This window comes from Mirounga angustirostris, unplaced genomic scaffold (assembly GCF_029215605.1).
Source record: "Mirounga angustirostris isolate CCGP_5_RB_7025 unplaced genomic scaffold, mMirAng1.0.hap1 SCAF_7, whole genome shotgun sequence".
In the NCBI taxonomy this organism is placed as follows: domain Eukaryota; kingdom Metazoa; phylum Chordata; class Mammalia; order Carnivora; family Phocidae; genus Mirounga; species Mirounga angustirostris.
The window spans coordinates 67,090,377-67,113,740 of NW_026991715.1; the positions used below are offsets into that span (position 1 = coordinate 67,090,377).

Here is a 23,364-nt window from a genome sequence, read left to right on the forward strand (position 1 = left end):
CCTTCCTTTCTCCCTAGTCGGTTTCACTGAGCGCTCCAGGTTGGGAGCCGTTCGGTCGATTTCCCCGCTACCCCGCCCCCCTTCCTCTTTTCTCCCCACCCCTCCCAGCTCCAGCCCCGTGGAGGATGAAGCGGCTGCAGTGGCCCCAGCCCCAGCAGCGGCACCGGCGGTGGCTGCGGTGGGGGTGGCCGGAACTAGGGTGGTGAAGAAGCGGTGGCGGCGGCGGCGGCGGTGGCTGAAGGAGCGGCAGCCGCCCCAGCCGCTTCCTCTGTGCTTCCCTTCCTCTTTAGTGCAGCCAGGAAGTTTTTTACTTCTGTGCATGTGTGTGTGTGCGTGAGTGTGGGTGTGTAAGGTGAAGGTTTGGGGCGGCGTTTGTGCAGGCGTTGGGTTTTTTGCCCACTTCGCTTCCCGTAACCCGGGCAGCTCCGGAGCCTGGGCTGTGGCCCGAGGAGGGGGCGCGGCGGCGGGCTCTCTCCTTTTGTTGTTGTTTCCTCTGCCTGGGGAGCTGAAGGGGGAACGCGCCTGGGTGGGGCGGCTCGGAGCCCGGGCCTGGTGGCCCCCGGGGCTCCCGGGCGAGTAGGGTAGGGTAGAGTAGAGCGGGCTTCAACATGATGGCGGCCGAGGCCGGCAGTGAGGAGGGCGGCCCGGTGACCGCCGGGGCAGCAGGAGGCGGCGCAGCGGCGGGCTCGAGTGTCTATCCGGCAGTGTGTAGGGTGAAGATACCCCCGGCCCTGCCCGTGGCAGCCGTCCCCTATTCTGGGCTGACGGAGGCCGGAGTGGCCGGGACTCTGGCTGGCGGAGCCGCTTTGGGATCAGGGTTCCTAGGAGCCGCGTCTGTGGCAGGAGCACTGGGGGGACCCGGACTGTCAGGGGGAGGTGCTGCTGCTGGCGTGGCTGGTGCTGCCGCTGGACCTGGAGGAGAGATGGCTCTCGCCAAGGGGACCACTCCGTTGCCTGCTGAGACCTTCGGGGCAGGCGGCGGATTCCCTCCTCTGCCGCCGCCTCCTCAGCTGCCCTCTTTGGGCGCGGGCCTGGGAACAGTGGACGAAGGTGACTCTCTGGATGGACCAGAATACGAGGAAGAAGAGGTGGCCATCCCGCTGACTGCTCCTCCAACTAACCAGTAAGTCAAGACAGCTGTTCAGGGATTGGGGCAGCTGGCTCCTGGAAACAAGTGGGAAAACTTACCTCGTTTTTTCAGCTGTGATTTGTTCTGAAAAGTTATGAAGCTTCAGGTTCCTTGCGTAGGGATTTAATTTGATCGCTCATCTTCCCTACGGGCATACTCCCTGGCGTCTTTGTATATTTATTGTTACTCTGGGAAGATGTAAAGTTTTTGAGATTGGGAAGCATGGGAAAAATGTGTATCCATTGAGAACCGGATATAGTTCTGCCTCTTCCAAATTGAGGTTGCGTCCTGGGATTCAGCTGAGCTTGCAGCTACCAAGGCAGTCAAAGTCTCTTTTAACCTGTGTGTGCACTCCCTGTTGAAGCCAGATTATTAGTAAGAAGCTTTGAATATACAAGTATTTGAATGAGTATTGTACTGATACCATTTGAAACATGCACTGGTCAGAATGCTTTGTTTTTATGGCACTGCAAATCCCAACCCGTGCCTTTGAAAGCACAGCGATGCAGAAAAGTCTTCGGATCACATATGAAGATGTGGGTCAGCGAGAAAGGAAAGGAGTTCTGTGAATTACTGGTGTGATTAAGGGCCCGTCCTCTAATAGTATCTGCAACTTATGCCACAGAATTCCCGTTTATTAATATTAGTGTAATCTTTTATAGTTGAGACTTTGTAAGTACAATTCTGAAGTAAACTAAAATTGACACTTCAACACTTTGTTGGTGGCCAGTACAGTGTTCTATTTGACAATTAGTCTTGACAGTATATTGCAAAATGTATAAGGCAAATGGTTTTTTCATACAGTCAGTTCCTTCTCCTTACTTGTTACCTTCGTAAGTGAACATAGGTATATATTTATAAAGGTGGACCTTGATGAGAGGTAAATGTTGATGGGAAGTGGTAATAGATGGCAAAACTGTTTTTATAGATCCCTCACATCAGTATTATTTGACCTTTAGGATTTTGACAACCTTGGTGTGGTGTATCAGAGGAAAAAATATTTGGTTCATATGTTGACAGTCACTCGGAACAATTGAAAGTTTTTGTTTGTTTTGGATAAGCTTTGGAGGATTTAGAGAGGACTTAACAAAATGAATTAGAAAAAGATTCTGTAATTATTTTTGTCTTCAGGCTACATCTTTTGATACTTAAGGTGGAAAAGTAAAATTAGCCTTATTTATGTCAGCCATGGTATAACAGTGTTGCATTTCTTTATAGTCATTAGGAGTTTAATTTTTTTGTCTAATTTTATTCCAACTTACCATATTATGTCTTAGTGTTATAGACTTCTGAAGGTGTTCTGGGAGTGTTAAAAATTTGAATTTTACAGCACTGTTTACATACCTTCAAGCCTTTTTGAAAGAATCAATTAAATATTTAAGTGCTCATTACATGCTTGGCACTGTGGTTAAAGTGCAACTTTTCATCCTGAAAGCAGATAGTCTTATGTCCGTGTTCATAACTGAATTGTTTTAGGCATATTTGGCATATTGTAGTTCTAAATTTTTTTTAAAAAGTTTATTTTGTAGAACAGTTTTAGGTTCACAGCAAAACAGGGCAGAAAATATTGAGTGTTCCCATTAAATTTTTAATAATAAACATGAATGAGTACTTAGGAGAGATTGTGTTTGTGGGAAGTCCATTGTTTGAGATTTCCATCATTATTAATATGTATTTGGGAATAAAAATAATATTTGTATGACTGTGTATCTGAGAATTGTTCATGTTCTGAAAAGTATCCTCCATTTCTAGTATGTTATTTATTTATTTATTTATTTATTAAAGATTTTTTATTTATTTATTCATGAGAGAGAGAGAGAGGCAGAGGCAGAGGGAGAAGCAGGCTCCCCGTGGAGCGGGGAGCCCCATGTAGGACTCGATCCCAGGACCCTGGGATCATGACCTGAGCTGAAGGCAATTGCTTAACCGACTGAGCCACCCAGGTGTCCGTCTAGTATGTTTTTTAAATTTGTCACCGAGAAGTACAAATTTCCCTCTTTTCTTTATCTTAGATATCAACCCAGAGTCACTGGAGGCAATACAGTGTAGTGTTTAAGCATGCAAATTCTGAAGTTAGACAAGATTTGGGTTGGAATCCTGACTCTGCCACTTATAGCTGTGTGATCCCGGAAAGGTCAGTTTCCCCATCTTTAAAATGGGGATATTAATGGTACTTCCATCATATGGTCGTTTTTAAGGTTTAATGAGAACCAGGAAGTATTCAGCACAGCGCCTGACACATAGTAAATGTTCAGTAAATAGTATCCCAAAGTAACAGTAATATAATTTTATTGTCAGTAAATTGCCTATGAATTCTATTGGTACAGGGACTCCCTCACTAATAGTTATTTTAAAGAATGGTTTGAACTCCAAAGGCCTATCTACCATGATTAATTATATTAAAAATTAAGACTTCATAAAGGCTTCCAGCAGGTTAAGTAGGTTTAGAGATGAAGTTCAGATCTTTTCTATAAATTCGTATTTTTAAAGGGCTTTAATGACTTGGTTAAATAATGTCAAATCTTTTGTAAAAGTATAGAAAAATGCTTTTGGACTAACTGAATATTTATTTACTAGTGAGTGGTCACCTTAGTTATTGGATAGCATGATATTAAGGAGGTTCAGGTCACAGGTTTGAGTCCACAGTGGTTTGTTAGAGTAGGGTTCCCTCGTCATGGCGTTCAGCCTTGTATCCAGCTAGTTTGGTGCTGTTGGTCAGAAGAGAGTCAAATGACAATATATAGATAGACAAGTGCAAATACATTAATGCCATTAGTATTTTGTACGTTGTTTTTCTATGTGCATGGGGAGTCATTGTCTCATGTTTATTACTGAGCGTTTTCATTAGTTTGGTTAAGGCCAGAAAAATTTGTACAATTTTAACTATTTATTTGAATATTTTCCTTTTTGCAAGTTTTGAGGAAAAAAATTTAAAAAGCAAAAAATTCTCCCTATGTATTTTTATGCTGTAGAAGCTTCTGTATCTAAAACTGCTAACAGATTTGTTTTTCAAGAGAGAAAAAAGTTAAAGGAGTTTGTCACTGGTACATCTTCTAATTTTATGGACTTGGCTTTTAGTGGTCCTGCTTTCTTTGCTTTAGAGGTGAGGCCAGTAGTAAAGGAGTGTGTTCCCTTAGTCCACCTTCAATTATATGTAGAGATTTTAAACTCTGAGCCTGCAGTAGCAGGATGCCCTTGGACTGAATCCACTGCACAGATACATATATTGCTTTCTCTTGGTGTATATGGAACATTTAGTAATTAGTCGCCACCATTTAAAAATAGGAAGACTTCACATTTAAGAAGTCTCACTTTCTAGCATCACTTGCAAAATCACAGGATTTGGCTCTACCTGGTTGCTGTTCCTGTTTGATTGTAGCTTGCTAGAGTTGAGTTGTGGTTGCCCCTTCTAGGTGAGTTCTGAGCTCTAGTTTGCTGTACCCTCCACTAGGCTTGCTTTGCCTTTGGTATTATTTGCCTGGCAGGTGTCATAGATCTTAGCCTGGACCTAATATGCAGGCTTCTCAAGCCTGAAACTTGAAGGAAAAGGAAATAAAGAATGTAAATGATGCCTTTTCTTTAAAAAACACGTGAATATCTCTACAAAAATAAAATCATTCTTAATTAAGCCAAATAATTATTAGAGGTGAATGTTAGGACATGTAGCGTTCATTAACTTTGTCACTAATTGCATTATGGGTGAGTCATTATTTCTTAATAAACTTGGGAGGTGAGAATTGCAAAGATTAGTTAAGTACAGAGTGGTTGCTGACAAGGACCCAGATTTTTTTTTTTTTTTTTTTTTTTTACCGTATTTGTGTGAATAGTAGAGCAGTGTAGTAGGTGCTTAATTTAAGGGATACAAAAATGAGTAAGATGCTCATTTTCTCAAGTCCCTCTTCCGGGGCAGTTATAGATCTAATAGGAAGTTAAGTAAACCAACTACTATGATTCAGGCTAGATTAAGATAAATATCATGAGTGAAGTATGAACAAAATGTCATGGGCTTTAAAAGAACAAGAAATTTATATAATTAGGATCAGTAAGTCTTTAGGAAAAGTAGCAAGTATGTTATCCCTGTTGCTTAATTTATTTTCTAAACAAGACCTTATTGGTCCCCACACCCTTTGCCTAATGATTCTATCATGTAAAAAAGAATTACAAGTTAAAGGAGTATAAACTTTTGACCCTGAATGAAGAGTCTGTCCTACTGAACTCTTAATTATTTACCAATGGTCTGGAAGGAGTGCCTGTAGCTTCTGAGAATATAGAGCACAGCCAAAGGCTAGAATTGGTTTGGATCATTGATTAGGCACTCCGGGGAAACCAGGCAAACATTATTAGAAGAGATAAAAAGAAAAAGGACAGGGGTACCTGGGTAGCTCAGTGGTTTCAGTGTCCCACTCTTGATCTTGGCTCAGGTCTTGATCTCATGGTCTGAGTTGGAGCCCTGTGTTGGGCTCCACACTGTGTGTGGAGCTGGGGAAGGGGAAAAAAAGAAAAAGGACAGCTATAAATTAGGAAGAAGAAAGGGAAAGCAAAAAGTAGGCCTTTCTGGTTGCTTTACCCCTGTCTCTTGACTGGCCATTAGGAAAATGAGAGAATGCCTCTAAGAGCAGCTCTAATACCCAAAACAATACATTGGTGGGGGTGAGACTTATAATAATTATTAACAATAACCGTTATTACTGCTGACATTTCTTGGTTGCTTGCTACCTAACAAGAACTGTTCTAATTGTCTTGCATGTGTTTAGTTATAACTAAAGCAATGTTTATTTGCTTTTAATTCTAAAAGGTGAGCAAGGCTTGATGGGGACTGCTCCGTGTGTCATCTGTTGGCTGTATGTAACATCTAAGGTGGCTTCTTTTTTTTTTTTTAATATACATATATATTTTTAAAGATTTTATTTATTTATTTGAGACAGAATGAGAGAGAGAGAGAGAGAGCTCATGAGAGGGGGGAGGGTCAGAGGGAGAAGCAGACTCCCTGCCGAGCAGGGAGCCTGATGCCCGGGACTCCAGGATCATGACCTGAGCCGAAGGCAGTCGCTTAACCGACTGAGCCACCCAGGCGCCCCTAAGGTGGCTTCTTAATTCATAAATCTGATGCCTCAGCTGAGATGGCTGGAACAGCTAGTGGATAGCTGGGAATATGACTGCCTCTTTCCCTTTACCCGCCTCCATGTAGCCTCCCCCCTTAATTAGCTTGAGTTTCTCCACAGCATGGAAGCTGGGTTTCATGAGGGAACAGTTTAAGAGGACAAGCCTCTCTGTGCCAACGCTTATCAAGTGTCTGCGTTCTTTGTGTTTGCTGATGTTCCAATGGCCAGTGCTAATAACGTGAGCCAGTTCAGATTTAGTATGGGTGGGGACTGTACAAGGGCATCGATACTGGGAGGTGAGATATGTTGAGGGCACCTAAGTAACAACCTACCTCATGTGTTATTCATTTACATGTAATACCAGGAGTGGTGAGGGATGAGGTGGGAGAAAGGGCAAGTACTTACAAGTTCTTCCCTTAGGCTTAACTTGGTAAATTGTTTTTCATTAAATGATTCAGATATCCTCACAATAGATTTTGCTTCTGACCAATTTCTTAATTTTAAACCATGTTTATGGAGTATGGATGCTGGTTATGGCTCATTGTTTGAATGTGCAGTGTATGTGTGGTAGGTGTGTCATCTTGAAATCACCCACAATACATTTCAGTCCTGGGCTAAGTTAAAAACAGTTGTCAGATAGAATTTATTGATAACTTCTCCATATGTCTAATCATATCTCAACAGGATTTGGGGTATGATTTTAGGCATTTCAGTGATTAAGTGATTTTTGTGAGTAAAACAACGAACATTTGGGGGAACAAAAATATGAAAAGAATATACAATCTACTTGGAAGATGAAGCATTAATGATAGAGAAGATGATAAAATTAACCTTACAGATGTGTTGTACAGATACATTTTTCACATTGGAGGATAGTTGTGGAAGAGTTTAAAGAATGAAAGTATTTGAAAGAATAAATTGAAATTTCATACCATAATCCTCTTTTACTGGAGTTTTATAGAAAATTTGATTAGCTTTTGTAGTATTGGTGCTTGATATTATAGTCATGAGTGGTATGCATAGATACGTAGTATTTTAGTGATAGAGGAAATTCTCATTGCCCAGATGCAGAAGCAGACTGGCCGACTGCCCAGATGCAGAAGTAGGGTGGTTTGGTTAAAGTCACATAGCTAGGTAGTGGTAGAACTGGGACAGAATCCAGTTCCCATAATTTTTCAGATATGTTTAGATTTGAGTAATATTTATAATTAATTTTGGGGGGGGGATGAAAGGCAGAGGCCCAGGTTTGACTAGTCTTTTACTATATGCTAGGCACTTTACATAGATTATTTCTTTTAATTCTCACAGCTCTACAGTGAGAATAGATATTCTCCTCATTTTTATTGTTAGGAAAACTGATAGAATTGGAATTCTGATGCAAATACTATACTTTTTCCTTTGCCTTGCCCCCTTCCATTAAGTATAATACACACACATATATATATGTGCTCTCATATAAAACACACTTCAGGGCTGGCCAGTCACTGGGTATTATGGACTAAATTTTGTCCCCCTAAAACTCATTGGTTGAAGCGCTAAGTCCCAATGTGGCTGTATATGTATAGGGCCTTTAAAGAGGTGATTAAGATTAAATGCGGTCATAAGGGGGGGTCCATAATCCTTTTGGACCTTATAAGAAGAGGAAGAGACACAGGAGTGCACATGCACAGAGAAAAGGCCATGTGAGTTCACAGTGACAAGGTGGCCATCTGAAGCCAAGGAGAGTGGCCTCACTAAAAAGCACCTCTTCTGACACTTTAGTCTTGGACTCAGCTTCCAGAACTGTGAGAAAATAAATTTCTGTGGTTTAAGCAATCCATTGTGGTTTCTGTTATGGCATTCTGAGCTGACTGATACACTGGATAACCCTGTCTCTTTAAAGATGGCTTTGGGTGATTTTGATGCAGATCAGATGCACATTTACTACTTGAGAAACGGGGTGTTTTTATTTCCTACCTTTCACTGTAGGAAAGAAAAACTTTCCTTATACTTTACCTTCTTTCTTATGTGTTAGTGATTCTCTTTTTTTGTCCTTACGTGTGTTGAAAGATGGAAAATTATTTAGGTGCATGTCTGATTATTATAGCATGAAAAATATCCTACATATATGACCATGGATGGTAGCCATGGAAAATCCTGTGGGGGAGACATTACTCCAGCAAAATTTCTGTATTCACTCTGTGTTCATTATTGTAATATTCAATGTTACACATTTTTGTGTGCGTGTATGTGTTTGTTTTTTTTTGTCTGGGTGTCAATAAGATGAAAAACTCATCAAGCTTTATCAAGCTAGATTATCAGCTTATTACAAAAGATATAACTCCAACCAAATGGAAGAGAAGCATTGGGCAAGGTATGTGGAAGAGGGTACAGAGCATCCATGCTCTCTCTGGGGATGCCACTCTTCTAGCCACTCTCCTACCTCCATGTGTTCACCAACTGGAAGCTCTCTCAGTATTACTTTTTAAAATTCCTTTTCTTTTACGTATCTGTCTGAAGCCTAAGGTAAAGACCTAGAGATTCTTCTTAACTCTTTTAAGGCTTCTTTGTAGGTATAACCCATTAGACTGGGGGTTCACAGCTGAGACACTTATATCACTTATTGCACCATATTCTCCTCATCCATGTCTATGTACCTACCTAAATATTGATTTACCTCTCAGATTTTTAATTGCATTTTATTTTGAGGTAATTGTAGATTAACATTTAGTTGTAAGAAATAACACAAAGTAAGTGTCCTTCACCCATTTTTTCCTCAGTGGCAACATCTGATATGACAACCAGGAAATTGACATTGATTTAATTAACATATTTGATTTCACTGGTTCTGCATAAAATTGTGTGTGTCTCTGTGTTCAGCATGCATTTAGTTCTGTGCAGTTTTATCATGTGTAGATTTATGTAATCATCACTACAGTAAAGATACAGAACAGTTTCATCACCACTGGATTCCTTGTGCTGCCCTTTTATAATCAAACTCACCTCCTTCCTCCTCTCCCTTATCTCTAACTCCTGGCAGCCACTAACCTGTTTTTCATTTTATCGTTTCAAAAAATGTTATGCAAAAACAATCCCCCCCCCAACGTTGTACAGATGGAATCACATAGTATGTAACCTTTTGGGGTTAGGCTTTGTTACTCAACATAATTCCTTCAAGATTCATTTGAGTCATTGCATATATCAATACTTTGTTCCTTTTCATTTGCTAAGGAGTATTTCATGTATGGATGTAGGACAGTTTAGCCATTCACCCATTGGGTTATTTCCGGTTTTGACTATTAGGGAAAAAAAGCTGTTATGAACATTTGTGTTTATGTTTTTGTGTGAACATAAGTTTTCATTTTTGTCCAGTAAATTATCCAAGAGTGTAGTTGTTGGATTATGTGGCAGTTGCATGTTCAGTTTTATAAGAAACTGCCAATCTGTTTTTTAGAATGGCAGTATCCTTTTACATTCTCACCAGTAATGTATGAGCAATCCAGGTTCTCTGTATTCTCACAAACATTTGATATTGTCATAAATTTTTGTTTAAGCTCTTCTCATAGATGTCTAGTGATCTTACTGATGTTTTAATTTGTATTTCCGTAATGGCTGATGTTGAATATCTTTTCATATGCTAATTTGCTATATGTATATCCTCTTCGGTGAAATGTTTGTTCATGTCTTTTGCCCATTTTCCAGTAGGACTGTTTTATTGTTGAGTTTTGAGAATTCTAAATATTACTTCTTTGTCTGCTATGTGCAGATACTTTCTCCCATTCTGTAGTTTATCTTTTTTTTCCTTTTAACAAAGTCTTTCTGTGAGCAAAAGTTTTTAATTTTGTTGAGGCTTAATTTATTAATATTTCTTTTTGGAGGCAAGTCTGAGAACTCTTCACCTAGCATAGGTCTCAGAAATTTTCTACTATGATAGCTTTATAAAAGCTTTATACTTTAATGGTTTATAGTTAAGCCTATGATCTATTTTGATTTTATTTTTATAAAAGATAAATTTAAATTGAGGTTCATATTTTTGCCTGTGGATATCCAGTTGCTCCAGCACCATTTGTTGAAAAAGTAAATATCTTTCCTCTTTTGAATTGCTTTTGCACTTTTATAAAAAGTCAATTGGGCATATATGTATGGGTTTACTTCTGGGTTCTCTCTTGAGTTCTATTGGTGTATATGTTTCCATTTGCTAATATCATACTCTTGATTACTGTAGCTATGTAGTAAGCCCTAATATCAGGTAGAGTGGTTCCTCTCACTTTTCAAGATGGTTTGAGTTATTCAAAGGCTTGTGTCTTTACATATAAATTTTAGAACAAGCTTGTCCATATCTACAAATCCTATTGTACACCTTTTGTTAGATTTATAATTAAACTTTTTTTGTTTTCTATGGAGGAATTTTGTGAATATTATGTTTTGTATTTCAGTTTCCACATGTTCATTATTAGTACATAGAAATATGATTGATTTTTGCATTGGTCCTGTATTCTTTGACCTTGCTAAAATTACCTTTTAGTTTTTAGAGGCTTTTTACAGTATTCTTTCTAATCTCTGTGCCTTTTATTTCTTGTCTTACTGCAGTGGCTAGAACTTCTAGTACTGTATCAACTCAGAGTGGTAACAGCAGACATCCTTGTTTTGTTCCTTGTTTTAGGTGGAAAGCATTTAGTATTTCAGCATTAAATACAAGTGTACGTGGGGGGGGGTAGTTGGGTAGATGCTCTATCAAGTCAAGGTAGATCACCTGTCCTCCTAGTTTACTGAGAGTTTTTATTATGAATGGGTGATAGATTTTGCCAAATTCTTTTACTGAGTCAATTTATATGATGAGATCTTTTTTTCTTTAGCTTGTTGATATTGTAGATTATGCTTTATTTTTTTTAATGTTGAACACTCCTTGCCTATGTGGAATAAATCCCATGTGGTTATGGTATGTAATATTTTTCAAATATTGCTGAATTTAGGTTGTTGATTTGTTGAGAATTTGTGTCTAAGTTCTTTAGAGATATGGTCTGCATCTTTCTTGTGATATCTTTGTTTCATTTCAGTATTTGGGTAATACTGGCCTCACAGAATGAGGCAGGCCACGTTACCTTCTTTTCTACTCTTTGGAAGAGTTTGTGAAGTTTTGGTATTCTTTAAATATTTGGTAGAATTCTCTGGTGAAAACATCTCAGCCTGGGATTTTTTTTTTTTCTTGAGAATTAAGATTATGAATTCCTTTTTTTAATGGTTTTGGGATTATTAATTTTTTTTTTAATTTATTTTGGTTGAATCTTGGTAGCACAAACAGTCCCTGACTTAAGATTTTTTGATTTTATGATGGTGTGAAAGTGATACACATTCAGTAAAAACCATACTTGGATTTTGAATTTTGATCTTTTCCAGGCCTAACAATGTGTGGTAAGATTCTCTCTTACGATGCTGGGCAGCAGCAGCAAATCATAGCTCCTAGTCAGCCATGCAATCACAGGGTTACCACAAGTCCAACCTATCACACTTAAAAGGATTCTGTACCCTTACAACTGTTCTGTTTTTGACTTTCAGTATTCAATAAATCACATGAGATACTCAACACTTTTTTTTTTTTTTTTTAAGTAAAATAGACTTCTACATTACATAATTTTGCCCAACTGTAGGCTAATGTAAGTGTTCTGAGGAGGCTTAATGTAGGCGAGGCTAAGCTCTGATGTTTGGTAGCTTAGGTACATTAAATGCATTTTTGATGTGTGATATTTTCAACTTAAAATGGGTTAGCTGGATCTAGCCCTGTTGTAAGTACAGGGAGATCTGTATGTGGTTGATTGAGGAACTGATTCATTTCTTCTAATTAATCTAATTTAGGAGCCTAAACTTGTTTTATTATTTCCTAATTACCCTTTTAATGGCTCTAGAATGTTCAGTGATACTTTCTTTTATTACTGATATTGGTAATTTGTATCTTCTCTCCTTTTTGTTTTGCCAGTCTTGCTAAAGATTTATCAATTTTATTTTTTTAAAGGATTTCAAAGGTTTTCTTTTCAGTTTTGTTGATTTTTGCTTTTATTTTTATTATTTCTCTTCTGATTGCTTTGGGTTTATTTTCTTCCATTTTTCTAGTTTCTTGAAGTAGGAATTTAAGATACTGATTTGAGACCTTTTTTGTTTGCTAATGTAAGCATTTAATGCTATATCTTTTTCTCTTGGCACTGTTTTAGTTGTATCCCACATCCTTTGATGTCTTTTCTGTGTTGTCTTTTCATTTTTACTCAATTCCATGTTTCTTTTTTAACTTTACTTAGAGACTTATTTTTTGATGCTTGGGTTTTTTAGAAGTGTGTTGTTTAATTTCCAAGTGTTTTGAGACTTACCAGTTGTCTTTCTCTTACTGATTTCTAGGTAGAGTCCATTATGGTCAGAGAATACTCTTATGATTTCAATACTTTTAAATTTGTTTTATGGCCTGGATATGGTCTATTTTGGTGAGTGGTCTATGGATGTTTGGGAAAAAAAAAATGGGTATTTGGCTGTTTTTTGGTGAAGTTAATTAGGTCCTTTTGGTTGATTGTGTTCTTTAGAACTTTTAAATCTTTGCTGATTTTCTGTTTAGTATTTCTGTGAGTCTCTGAGAATGAAGTCTTGAAGCTCCCAATCATAACTGAGAATTTGTCTATTTCTCCTTTTAGCTCTTATCAGTTCTTCATGGATTTTGTTTGGTGTGTACCATTTAGGATTGTTATGTATTCTTGTTGGACCCATCCTTTATCATTATATAATGTTCCTCTTTTCTCTCTAGCAATTGTCTTTGCTCTTAAGTCTATCCAAAATTGATATAGCCCCTCCTGCTTTTATTTTGTATACATGCATCTTTTTCACCTTTTATTTTAAGTGAGTTAATTATAAACAGCCTGTAGTTGGGTCATTTTTTTCTTAAGTCCACATTGCCAATATTTGCTTTTATTTGGCATATTTTAACTATTTACATTTATTTATTTATTTTAAAGATTTATTTATTTATTTGAGAGAGCGAGAATGAGAGAGAGTACATGAGAGGGGGGAGGGTCAGAGGGAGAAGCAGGCTCCTCGCTGAGCAGGGAGCCCGATGCGGGACTCGATCCTGGGACTCCAGGATCATGACCTGAGCCGAAGGCAGTTGCCCAACCAACTGAGCCACCCAGGCGCCCTATTTACATTTATTTTAATTATTGATATGTTACAGCTTACTTTTTTAAGAAGTTTTTATTTTAATTCCAGTTAACATACAGTGTTAGTTCCAGGTGTACAATACGATGATATGCCACCTGGTGCTCATCACTCCAAATGCACTCCTTATTCTCCATCACCTATTTAACCCACCCTCCTCCCCACCTTCCTCACCTCTGGTAACCATTAGTTTTCTATAAGTAAGAGTCTGTTTCTTGGTTTGTGCTCTTTTTTCCCCTTTGTTTTGTTTTGTTTCTTAAATTCCACATATGAGTGAAATCATATGGTATTTATCTTTATCCGACTTACTTCACTTAGCATAATACTCTCTAGCTCCATCCATTTTGTTGCAAATGGCAAGATTTCATTCTTTTTATGGCTAAATAATATTCCATTGTATATAAATACCACATTCATTCCTCAGTCAATGGACACAGGCTGCTTCCATATCTTGGCTATTGTAAATAATGTTGCCATAAACACATGGGTTCATGTATCCCATTGAATTAGTGTTTTTGTATTCTTTGGGTAAATACCCAGTAGTGCAGTTGCGGGATCATAGGGTAGTTCTTTTTTTAACCTTTTGAGGAACCTCTATACTGTTTTCCACAGTGGCTGCACGTGTTTGCATTTCCACCAACAGTGCAGGAGTGTTCCTTTTTTCCACATCCTCACCAACACCTCTTGTTTCTTGTGTTGTTGCTTTTAGCCATTCTGACAGGAGTGAGGTGATCGCTTGTTGTAGTTTTGATTTGCATTTCCCTAATGGTGATTATGAACATATTTTCATGTGTCTTTTGGCCATGTGGATGTCTTTTTTGGAGAAATCTCTGTTCATGCCTTCTGCCCATTTTTAATTGGATTATTTGTTTCTTGGGTGTTGAGTTTTACAAGTTCTGTATGTATTTTGGATACTAACCCTTTATTTGGATATGTCATTTGCTCTTAGGGCTTCTGCCATTTTGTTTTCATTTTCTGTTTTTTTCTGTCTTACTCATTTCTCTGTTTCTCTTTTTTTTTTTTTTAAGAATTTTTTTTTTTTTTTTTTAAGAAAGAGCTTGCATGAGCTAGGGGGAGAGGCAGAAGGAGAGGGAGAAGCAGACTCCCCACTGAGCAGGGAGCCTGATGCAGGGCTCACTCCCAGGACCCCGGGATCATGACCTGAGCTGAAGGCAGAAGCTTAACCAACTGTGCCACCCAAGCATCCCTTCTCTTTTCTTTTTATGCATTACTTGAGCATTTGTTAGTATTTCATCCTGATTTATTTATAATACTTTTCAAATATATCACTTCATAGTGTTTCTAGGTGGTTTTCTGGATATTAAAATATACATATGTAACTTACTGCAGTCTACTGGTAAAACAGTTTATCAGTTTGAGTGAAGTGTGGAAACTACCCTTCCATTTAGACCCCTTTACTCCCACTTTGTAAATATCATTGTTTTGAATATTTTTTCTTCATATATTGAACAGCTAATCAGATGGTGTTAATATTTTTTTCCTCTTGTGCTAAAATGTACATGACATAAAATTTACCATTTTAACCATTTTTAAGTGTACAGTTCTGTGACATAAAGTACATTCACGTTGTTGTGCAGCTGTTACCACCATCCATCCCCAGAACTTTTCCATCTTGCCCAACTGAAACTCAGTACCCATTAAACACTAACTCCCATATCCCTTTCCCCCAGTTTCTGGCTTCCACTATTTTATTTTCTGTTTTTATGAATTTGATTGCTCTAGGTACCTCATGTAAGTAGAATCATAAAATATTCTTTTATTACTGATTTATTTCACTTAGCATAATGTCTATAAGGTTTGTGTTGTAGCATTTATTGAAATTTTCCTTTTAAGGCTGAATACTATTCCAGTCTTTTCCCACATTTTGATTGCTTCTGCCTTTTGGCTCTTGTGAGTGATGCTACTCAAACATGGTACACAGATATTTTTTCAAGTCCCTGCTTTCATTTTAAGTATATACCTAGAAGTGAAATTGCTGGATCATATGGTAATTCTGTATTTAAGTGTTTGAGGAATTGTCATACCATCTGTGATAGCGCTTGTACCATTTTACAGTCCCACCAGCAATGCACAAGGATTCCAGTTGCTCCACATTCTCACCATTACTTGTAATTTTCTGTTCCCTTCCTCTCCTCTTTTTTCTTCTTCTTCATAATAGCTATCCATGTGAGCTATCTTATTGTAATTTTGACTTACATGTCCCTAATGAATGACCATCTTTTCATGTGCTTATTGGCCATTTGTGCATCTTACTTAAAGAAATGTCTGTTGAAGTCTTTTGTCCATTTTTGAATCAGTTTGTTTTCCTCTTGAATTATAGGATTTCTTTATATATTCTTGATATCAATCCTTTTTCAGATAAGTGGTTTGCAGATATTTTCTTCCATTCTGTGTGTTGCCTTTGCACTCTTGATAGTGTCTTTCGATGTACAGAGGTTTTTATTTTATTTTATATTAATTAATTAATTAATTTATGCAGAGGTTTTTAAGACTTTGATGAACTCTAACTTTTTTTTTTGGTTGCCTATATAATTTTTATTTCATCTATCAACTATGATTTTAAAACTTCTTGCGTAGAGGGTAGTCTATTGAGTCTGTAGTTTTTACCCATATTCTTGCTTTTTCCATTGTTCTTTCTTCTTTCCTAATGTTACAGCAGTTCTCCCTTTATCGTCTGAAAGAACTTCCTTGGCTATTTTTGAAGGGTACATATGCCAGTTACAGAGTTTTAGTGTTCCTTTGCCTGCTTATGTCTTTATTTCCCTTTTGTTCTTGAAAGATAGTTTTGTCAGATATAGAATTCATGGTTGACAGTACTTTTCTTTGAGCTCTTGAAAAATTTTTGTTACTTTTGTCTGCCCTTTGTGGTTTCATATGAGAAATCTGTCATTTGAATTCATGTTCCCTTATAGGTAATGCATCCTTTCTTTGTGGTTGCTTTTAAGATTTTTCCTTTGTTTTTAGATGTAAAATGATGATGTGGCAAGGTGTAATTTTTGTGTATTTACCTTTTTGAGGTTCTCACTTGAGTCTGTAGGTTTTTGTCTTTCTCCAAATTTGGAAGTTTTCAGCCATTATTTTTATGAATACTCTTTCAATTTCACCCTCTTTTTCTTTCTTTATGGGACTTCAGTGATATGAGGGTTGAATCTTTTATTATTGCCCCATAGATCTTTGAGTCTTTGTTAGTTTCTTTTTAGTCATGTTTCTCTTTTGTTCAGATTGGGTAAATTCTTTTGATCTGTCCTCAAATTCACTAATTTGTGCCCTTTGTAATTCTTACTACTGAACACATCCATTAAGTTTTTTTCTTATTATAGTTTTCAGTTCTATAATTTCTAATTGGTTGCTTTTTATAAGTTCTAATTCTTGGCTTGGATTTCCTATTTTATTTGTCTTTTTCATGAGAAATTATAATTGATGAAGAATTTTCATGATGGCTGCTTTTACATCTTTGTTAGACAATTGCAATATGTAATTCATTTCAGTGTTGGCTTTTGTTGGTTCTTTTCTTCATTCAAGTCATTTTCTTGGTTCTTGGTATGATGGGTGATTTTTGATTGTATGTTGGACTTTTTGTCTACTATGTAATTTTTAAAAAATCACTTTTACTCCTAAGATTGAGGAGTATATTTTTATTGTAGAAAATTTGGAGACTTGGAAAATACAAAGAAAAAAATCACTCTTTTATTACCAAAGGTAGCTACTGTTAATTTTTTTTTGTAGATTATATATATTACTTTTGAAAGGAACTATGTATTTATCCATTCCCCCCCCCCCCAATTATAACTAACAGTCTTATATATGAGGAAATTGAAGTAAGAAGGAGTGTTTTAGGTAACTTTCTCAGTTCACAAAGCTACCAAATAATTCAAAACAAGCTTTTGACCCCTAGGTTTGCACTTTAAACCAGTATGGAATACTCTCTCTTTTTTTAAACCGCTTAAGATAAATTTTTTCAATAGGAGAATGAACTTCTTCGAGGAGGAATCAGTAGATTAGTAACATTCTTAAAATATTTTAATAATGTTTTAGTTCACCATATGTGTTTATAGATATTTGAGTTTGTTTAGATGCATATGTATATATTTTGGTAGTAGAGAAAGGAGCTTTGATACCTCTGTTCATGCATTCACATGGATATTTAAATAAATGAATATCTCCTTAAATTTGAATGGAAAGTAATAATAGACCTTTTTTTTTTTTTTTCTTTATAGGTTTGTATCTCCTTTCAGGAGCAATAGCTGTTTTTTTTTTTTTAAATTTGTTTTTTGTTTGTTTTTAAAGCAAATCCTTATTAACTTCCTTATTTATTGAGCAACAACTGTGTAGATATTCTTCCCCATATTATTTCACTTAAGGGACTACAAGGTCACTCATTATGTACGTATAGTGAGCTTGGTTGTTTATCCATGTTGGTTGAGTTTCAGCATGGCTGTTTCAGCATGGATTTAAAGGAAATTCCTAATCACTGGGTTACATAGTGACTATATGAAGGTTTAGGAATATTTTACTGCCTTTTAGTTCTTAGATGACTAAGAAAACTAATCCAGATACTAGAGTAGAATTGCTGCTGTACTTATTTACTTATGGGACATAGTGATGCTTATGATTGGTGGTAAGAGAAATAAGATTTAAAATAGTTTTCACTACGATGACCCTTGAACAATGTGGGAGTTAGGGGCACCGACCCTCTGCATAATCAAATTTGTGTATAACTTTGGACTCCCCTAAAACTTAATTACCAATAGCCTACTGTTGACTGGAAGCCTTACTGATAACATAAACGGAACATTAACACGTGTTTTGTATGTTATATATATTTTGTACCGTGTTCTCACAGTAAAGTAACCTAGAGAAAAGAAAACGTTATTAAGAAAATCATAAGGAAGAGAAAATAGACTTAAAGTACTATTTTATATTTATTGAAAAGAATTTGTGTATAAATTGACCTGTGTAGTTCAAGCCTGTATTGATCAAGGGTCAACTGTAGTTCTTTGGAATTCTATAAGAATTGTCTTAATTTGTCATTTCTGGCAGTTAAAGACAAGTCAACTATGTGATTCGATGTTTGCTTTTAGTCATTACTTAAATTTCTCATGAAATTCAGAAGAAAGGAACACAAATCTCAGACTGACAGGAGACTGCATCCTTTAGTTAATACTAAAATTCCTGAATATCATCCTCAGAATGTTTTCATCATGAAACCATTTTTGATTTAATTTTATAAGTGAATAGAAAATAACTAATACTTTTATTCTTTTTTTTTTTTTTTTTTAGGAACCTGTTCTATGTGATGTGATAAAATAACATTTAACACTATAGTGTCTGGAATCATACAAAGTCTTGCAGTACTGTGGAGTCATTAATACCTTATAAGAAAGTACTATTAATATTTGTGGAAATGGTATTGTTTGCCTAGGAACAAGGCCTGCCAGTGCAATGAAGAGAAGTTGAAATATAATAGCTTGCAGACCTGTCATCATATGCTTTAAATGCCACAGTGAGGAGCTTGTGCATTGTAGTGTAGAATCCTGAGGGAAATCCTTTACTGCTTCTCAAAATCATTTTTCTTGTTTTAAGATTTCAGTCATTCTGGCTTTTCTTTTTCTCCTTCTCCCACTCCAATCTATAAACATTTACTAAGATTGTTTTCTACCTCCTAAAATGCTTCCAAACCTAACATTTGTTTTCTTTTTCTTTCTTTTTTAAATCCTCTGTGGCTTCAGACACTCATTTTCTCTTTCCTCCTTTTGGAATAGTTTGTTAATTTTCTCTGTCCCTGATCTGTTTTTCTGCCAATTAATCACTGTCCTTATCACTGACTTCCAAAAATTTTATTTCATCCATGTAAAATTAAGAAATTCATTGTGCCTTGTGATACAGAATTTATCTGGGTGTGTGTGTGAAACTACAAAACAAATGAAACCAACATGCATGAAATATACCCTTTTTTTAAATTTGTTTTTTAAAGATTTTATTTATTCATAAGAGAGAGAGAGAGAGAGGCAGAGGGAGAAGCAGGCTCCCTGCTGAGCGGAAAGCCCGATGTGGGACTCGATCCCAGGACCCTGGGATCATGACCTGAGCCGAAGGCAGACGCTTAACCATCTGAGCCACCCAGGCACCCAAAATATACCCTTTTTAATTACTACTTAGGATATGTTCTGTTTTCTTTTTAACATTGTACTATCCTCCTTAAACATACTGGCAGAGAGTAACTAAATTTAATTCGAGACTCCCATTAGCTTGAAAAGCTGCTTTGTATTAACTGCCAGCATGATTTTGTAAAGACACATTTTACCGTATTCTTTCTTAAAACTTTTACTTCAATGAGTGAGTCTCCATCATCTGGAGAGTAGTGGTTTTCTTTTCTTTTTTTTTTTTTTAAGATTTTATTTCATTATTTGAAAGAGAGAGAGAGAGAGAGCACAAGTAGGCAGAGCGGCAAGCAGAGGGAGAGGGAGAAACAGGCTGTCCACTGAGCAGGGAGCCCGACGCCGGGCTCAATCCCAGGACCGTGAGATCATGACCTGAGCCGAAGGCAGACCCTTAACTGACTGAGCCACCCAGGCACCCCAAGAGTAGTGGTTTTGAAATCTCATTTTGACCATGACTCACCAAAAAGAATAGATTTTACATCTGTGACCCAGTACACACATATAAACAGACATTTGTAATGGAAACAAAAGTTCAATGAAAAAAATTTATCCTTACTGCCAGTGATACACTCTATGTGCTGTTCTATTCTCATCTTTTTCACTTAATTAAAAAAAATGCTGATTGTGACCTACTAAATTGATTTCTTGACTCAGTGGCTTGAGACCTTCATGTTGAGAAAAAAAAAATTAAAGCTTACTTTAGTGTGACACACAACACCGTCTTATCCTGTTCTCCAGTATTATATATTTCATCAGTACCGTACTGTTTATTCCTTAAACTTGTTGTGGTATTTTGTTTCTCCAATTTACTATTTCTTCTGCCTGGGGTGCCCTTCTCTCTATCTTGATTGTGTGACAAACTGTCATTCATTTTTCTAAATACAGCTGAGACATTACCCAAAGTAGTGTATCATGATAAAAATGAAGGATTTTCTTAAGCAGTGACCACAATCATTTCATCAAACACACTTGGAAAGAAATGTTTTCTCAGAGAATTAAACCACAATATCTCAATTAAATTAACATGGGATGAGTAAAAGATGTTTCTGGTTAGAAAGATCTGGCAGTAATGTGGTTGGTGCTATTGATAATATTTAAATAATGGGGACTTTAGCAAATGACACAGTGATAATGGGTTCATAGAAAATAGAGCCATATTAAGGGTAAGCTTGTCAGTGATCATCTACATTTAAAAGTGGGCTTTTTTTTTTTTTTTTAAAGATTTTATTTATTTATTTGAGACAGAGAGAATGAGAGAGAGAGAGCACATGAGAGGGGGGAGGGTCAGAGGGAGAAGCAGGCTCCCTGCCGAGCAGGGAGCCCGATGCGGGACTCGATCCAGGGACTCCAGGATCATGACCTGAGCTGAAAGCAGTCGCTTAACCAACTGAGCCACCCAGGCGCCCAAAAGTGGCCTTTTTTTAAGCCCAAGGATGAAACCTATTTATTTCTGGTGCAGTTATTTTTTTTGTTATGTAAATACTTACATTAAATGTATGAATTATCTGTGTTCTGAAATTAAGAGGTCCATGCTTCCCACTGAGCCAGCCAGTACCTCCCTTGAATTATCTTTTTGTCCAGATTTTATGCTCAATGAGCAACCTCTTCTATAAGTTTTTATGTTGAAAAATTTCATATCTGCAAAAAAGTTATAAGAATAGTGTACCAAGTAATCACATATCATTTACCTTTACGTTTTGCCACATTTCATTTATCCGTTTGCTTTTATACATATATTTCCCCTCAACTATTTGTGAGTTAGTTGCAGAGATCATATCCCTTCACGCTCAAATACTTCGTCATGTTTTCTAAGAGTAACAACAGTAGCCTACATAGCCAAATATAATGAATTTAACACTAATATTCATATTTCCTTTATGTCTGCTTATTTTAATGAGTTGTATTTTTTTTTTTTAAAGATTTTATTTATTTATTTGAAACAGAGAGAATGAGAGACAGAGAGCATGAGAGGGAGGAGGGTCAGAGGGAGAAGCAGACTCCCTGCCGAGCAGGGAGCCCGATGCGGGACTCGATCCCGGGACTCCAGGATCATGACCTGAGCCGAAGGCAGTCGCTTAACCAACTGAGCCACCCAGGCGCCCCGAATGAGTTGTATTTTTTATGTCTCTTTAGTCTCCTTTAATCTAGAACAATTCACCTACCTTTTTTTTTTTTATTTTATGACATTGTCATTTTTGAAGAGTCCAGGACAGTTGCCTTGCAGAATGTGTCTCAATTTGTATTTGTTTGTTGCCTCGTAATTAGATTCAGATTAACCATTCTTGGGAGAAATGCTCCATAGGTCATGTGTTCTCCATATATCATATCCAGGGGCACATGATGTCAGTTGTCTTATTGATGTATGTAAGTTTGAACTTGGTTAAGATGGATCCCACCAGATTTTGCCATTTAAAAAAAAAAGGTAATTGGGTGCCTGGGTGGCTCAGTTAGTTAAGCGTCTGCCTTTGGCTCAGGTCATGATCCCAGTGTCCTGGGATCCAGCCCTATGTCGGGCTCCCTGCTTAGTGGGGAGCCTGCTTCTCCATCTCCCTCTGCCTGCCACTTCCCCTGCTTCTGTGCTCTCTCTGTCAAATAAATAAAATCTTTTTTTAAAAGGTAATCAATAAATAATACCCAGTGGTTTTAGTATTCATTGATGATTTTTACCTGAATTAATCGTTACTCCGTTGTAATGGTATTGTAAAATGGTGAGTTTTTTCTTCATTATTACTTTGAAATTTCTTAGTTGGCAGTCTTTGTTACACAACCCTATAATGACAGTTTGGCTTCCCACTTAACCGGCTTTCTTCAGGAGAGAAAGCTGGGAAGAGATACATGCAGACATTTTTGCTATTAATAGAAAAATTATTGTGGTTTCTATATTAGTTGTGAATTTTGTTAGAATGGATCGACAACCTTGAGTCTAGTCAACTCTTGAAACTTAACTAACTTGAATTTTGAGTTGCAGACCTTAGAGAGGTCACCTTGCCTATTGTGATCTCTTGGGAGCCAGCAAGTTAGTTCTGCCTAGCACCCTTTTGTTACATAGGTTTTTACAATGACCATTTCAAAGTAGTAGGAGCCAAAGGGATGCATATCAGAAAGGGTGTTGGATTTTATTGGTTAAAGGTGATGAATGTTTAATAGAAGTGCCGTTTGAGTAAAATAGTGAATGATTATAGATAAGTTTAAAGGAGTGTTATTCTAACTCAATTTTTTTAATCAATTTATTTTACAGAGAAATTTTAAGTTCAAGACAAAATTGAATAGGAAGTACAGATAATTCTCATATCCTTGTCTCCACACATGTACACTGTCAACGTCCCGCATCACAGTGGTACATTTGTTAGAATCAGTGAACCTAAATTGACATGTCATTATCAACCAAAGTTTGTGGTTTACATTAGAGATCACTCTTGGTGCTATGCATTTTATGGGTTTTAACAAATGTAAAATGACATGTATCCACCACTGTAGTATCACACAGAATAGTTCTATTGCTCTAAAAATCCTCTGTGCTCTGCCTTTTCATCCTTTCCTCCCCACCCCACCCCACGCCCCAAATCCTGACAGTGTTTTTACTGTCTCTGTAGTTTTGTCTTTTCCAGAATGTCATAGAGTTGGAATCAAATAGTATGTAGTCTTTCAGTTTGGCTTCTTACACTTAGTAATAGGTAGTTAAGGTTCTGATATGTCTTCTCATTATTTGATAGCTCATATATTTTTAGTGCTGAATATTATTCCATTGTCTGGATATATCTCATTTTATTTATCCATTCAC

At 37.0% G+C, this 23,364-nt stretch overlaps 1 protein-coding gene across 1 annotated transcript in view; it reads left to right on the forward strand.

The window, feature by feature from the left end:
• The first annotated feature begins 41 nt into the window (after positions 1–41).
• The window catches only part of RASA1 (RAS p21 protein activator 1), a 108,128-nt gene continuing 84,805 nt past the window's right edge, over positions 42–23,364 (forward strand). The window contains exon 1 of the mRNA XM_054512708.2: positions 42–1,123. Within this exon, the coding sequence (XP_054368683.1) occupies positions 609–1,123 (515 nt within the window). The 5' untranslated portion in view covers positions 42–608. The remainder of the gene's footprint in view (positions 1,124–23,364) is intronic.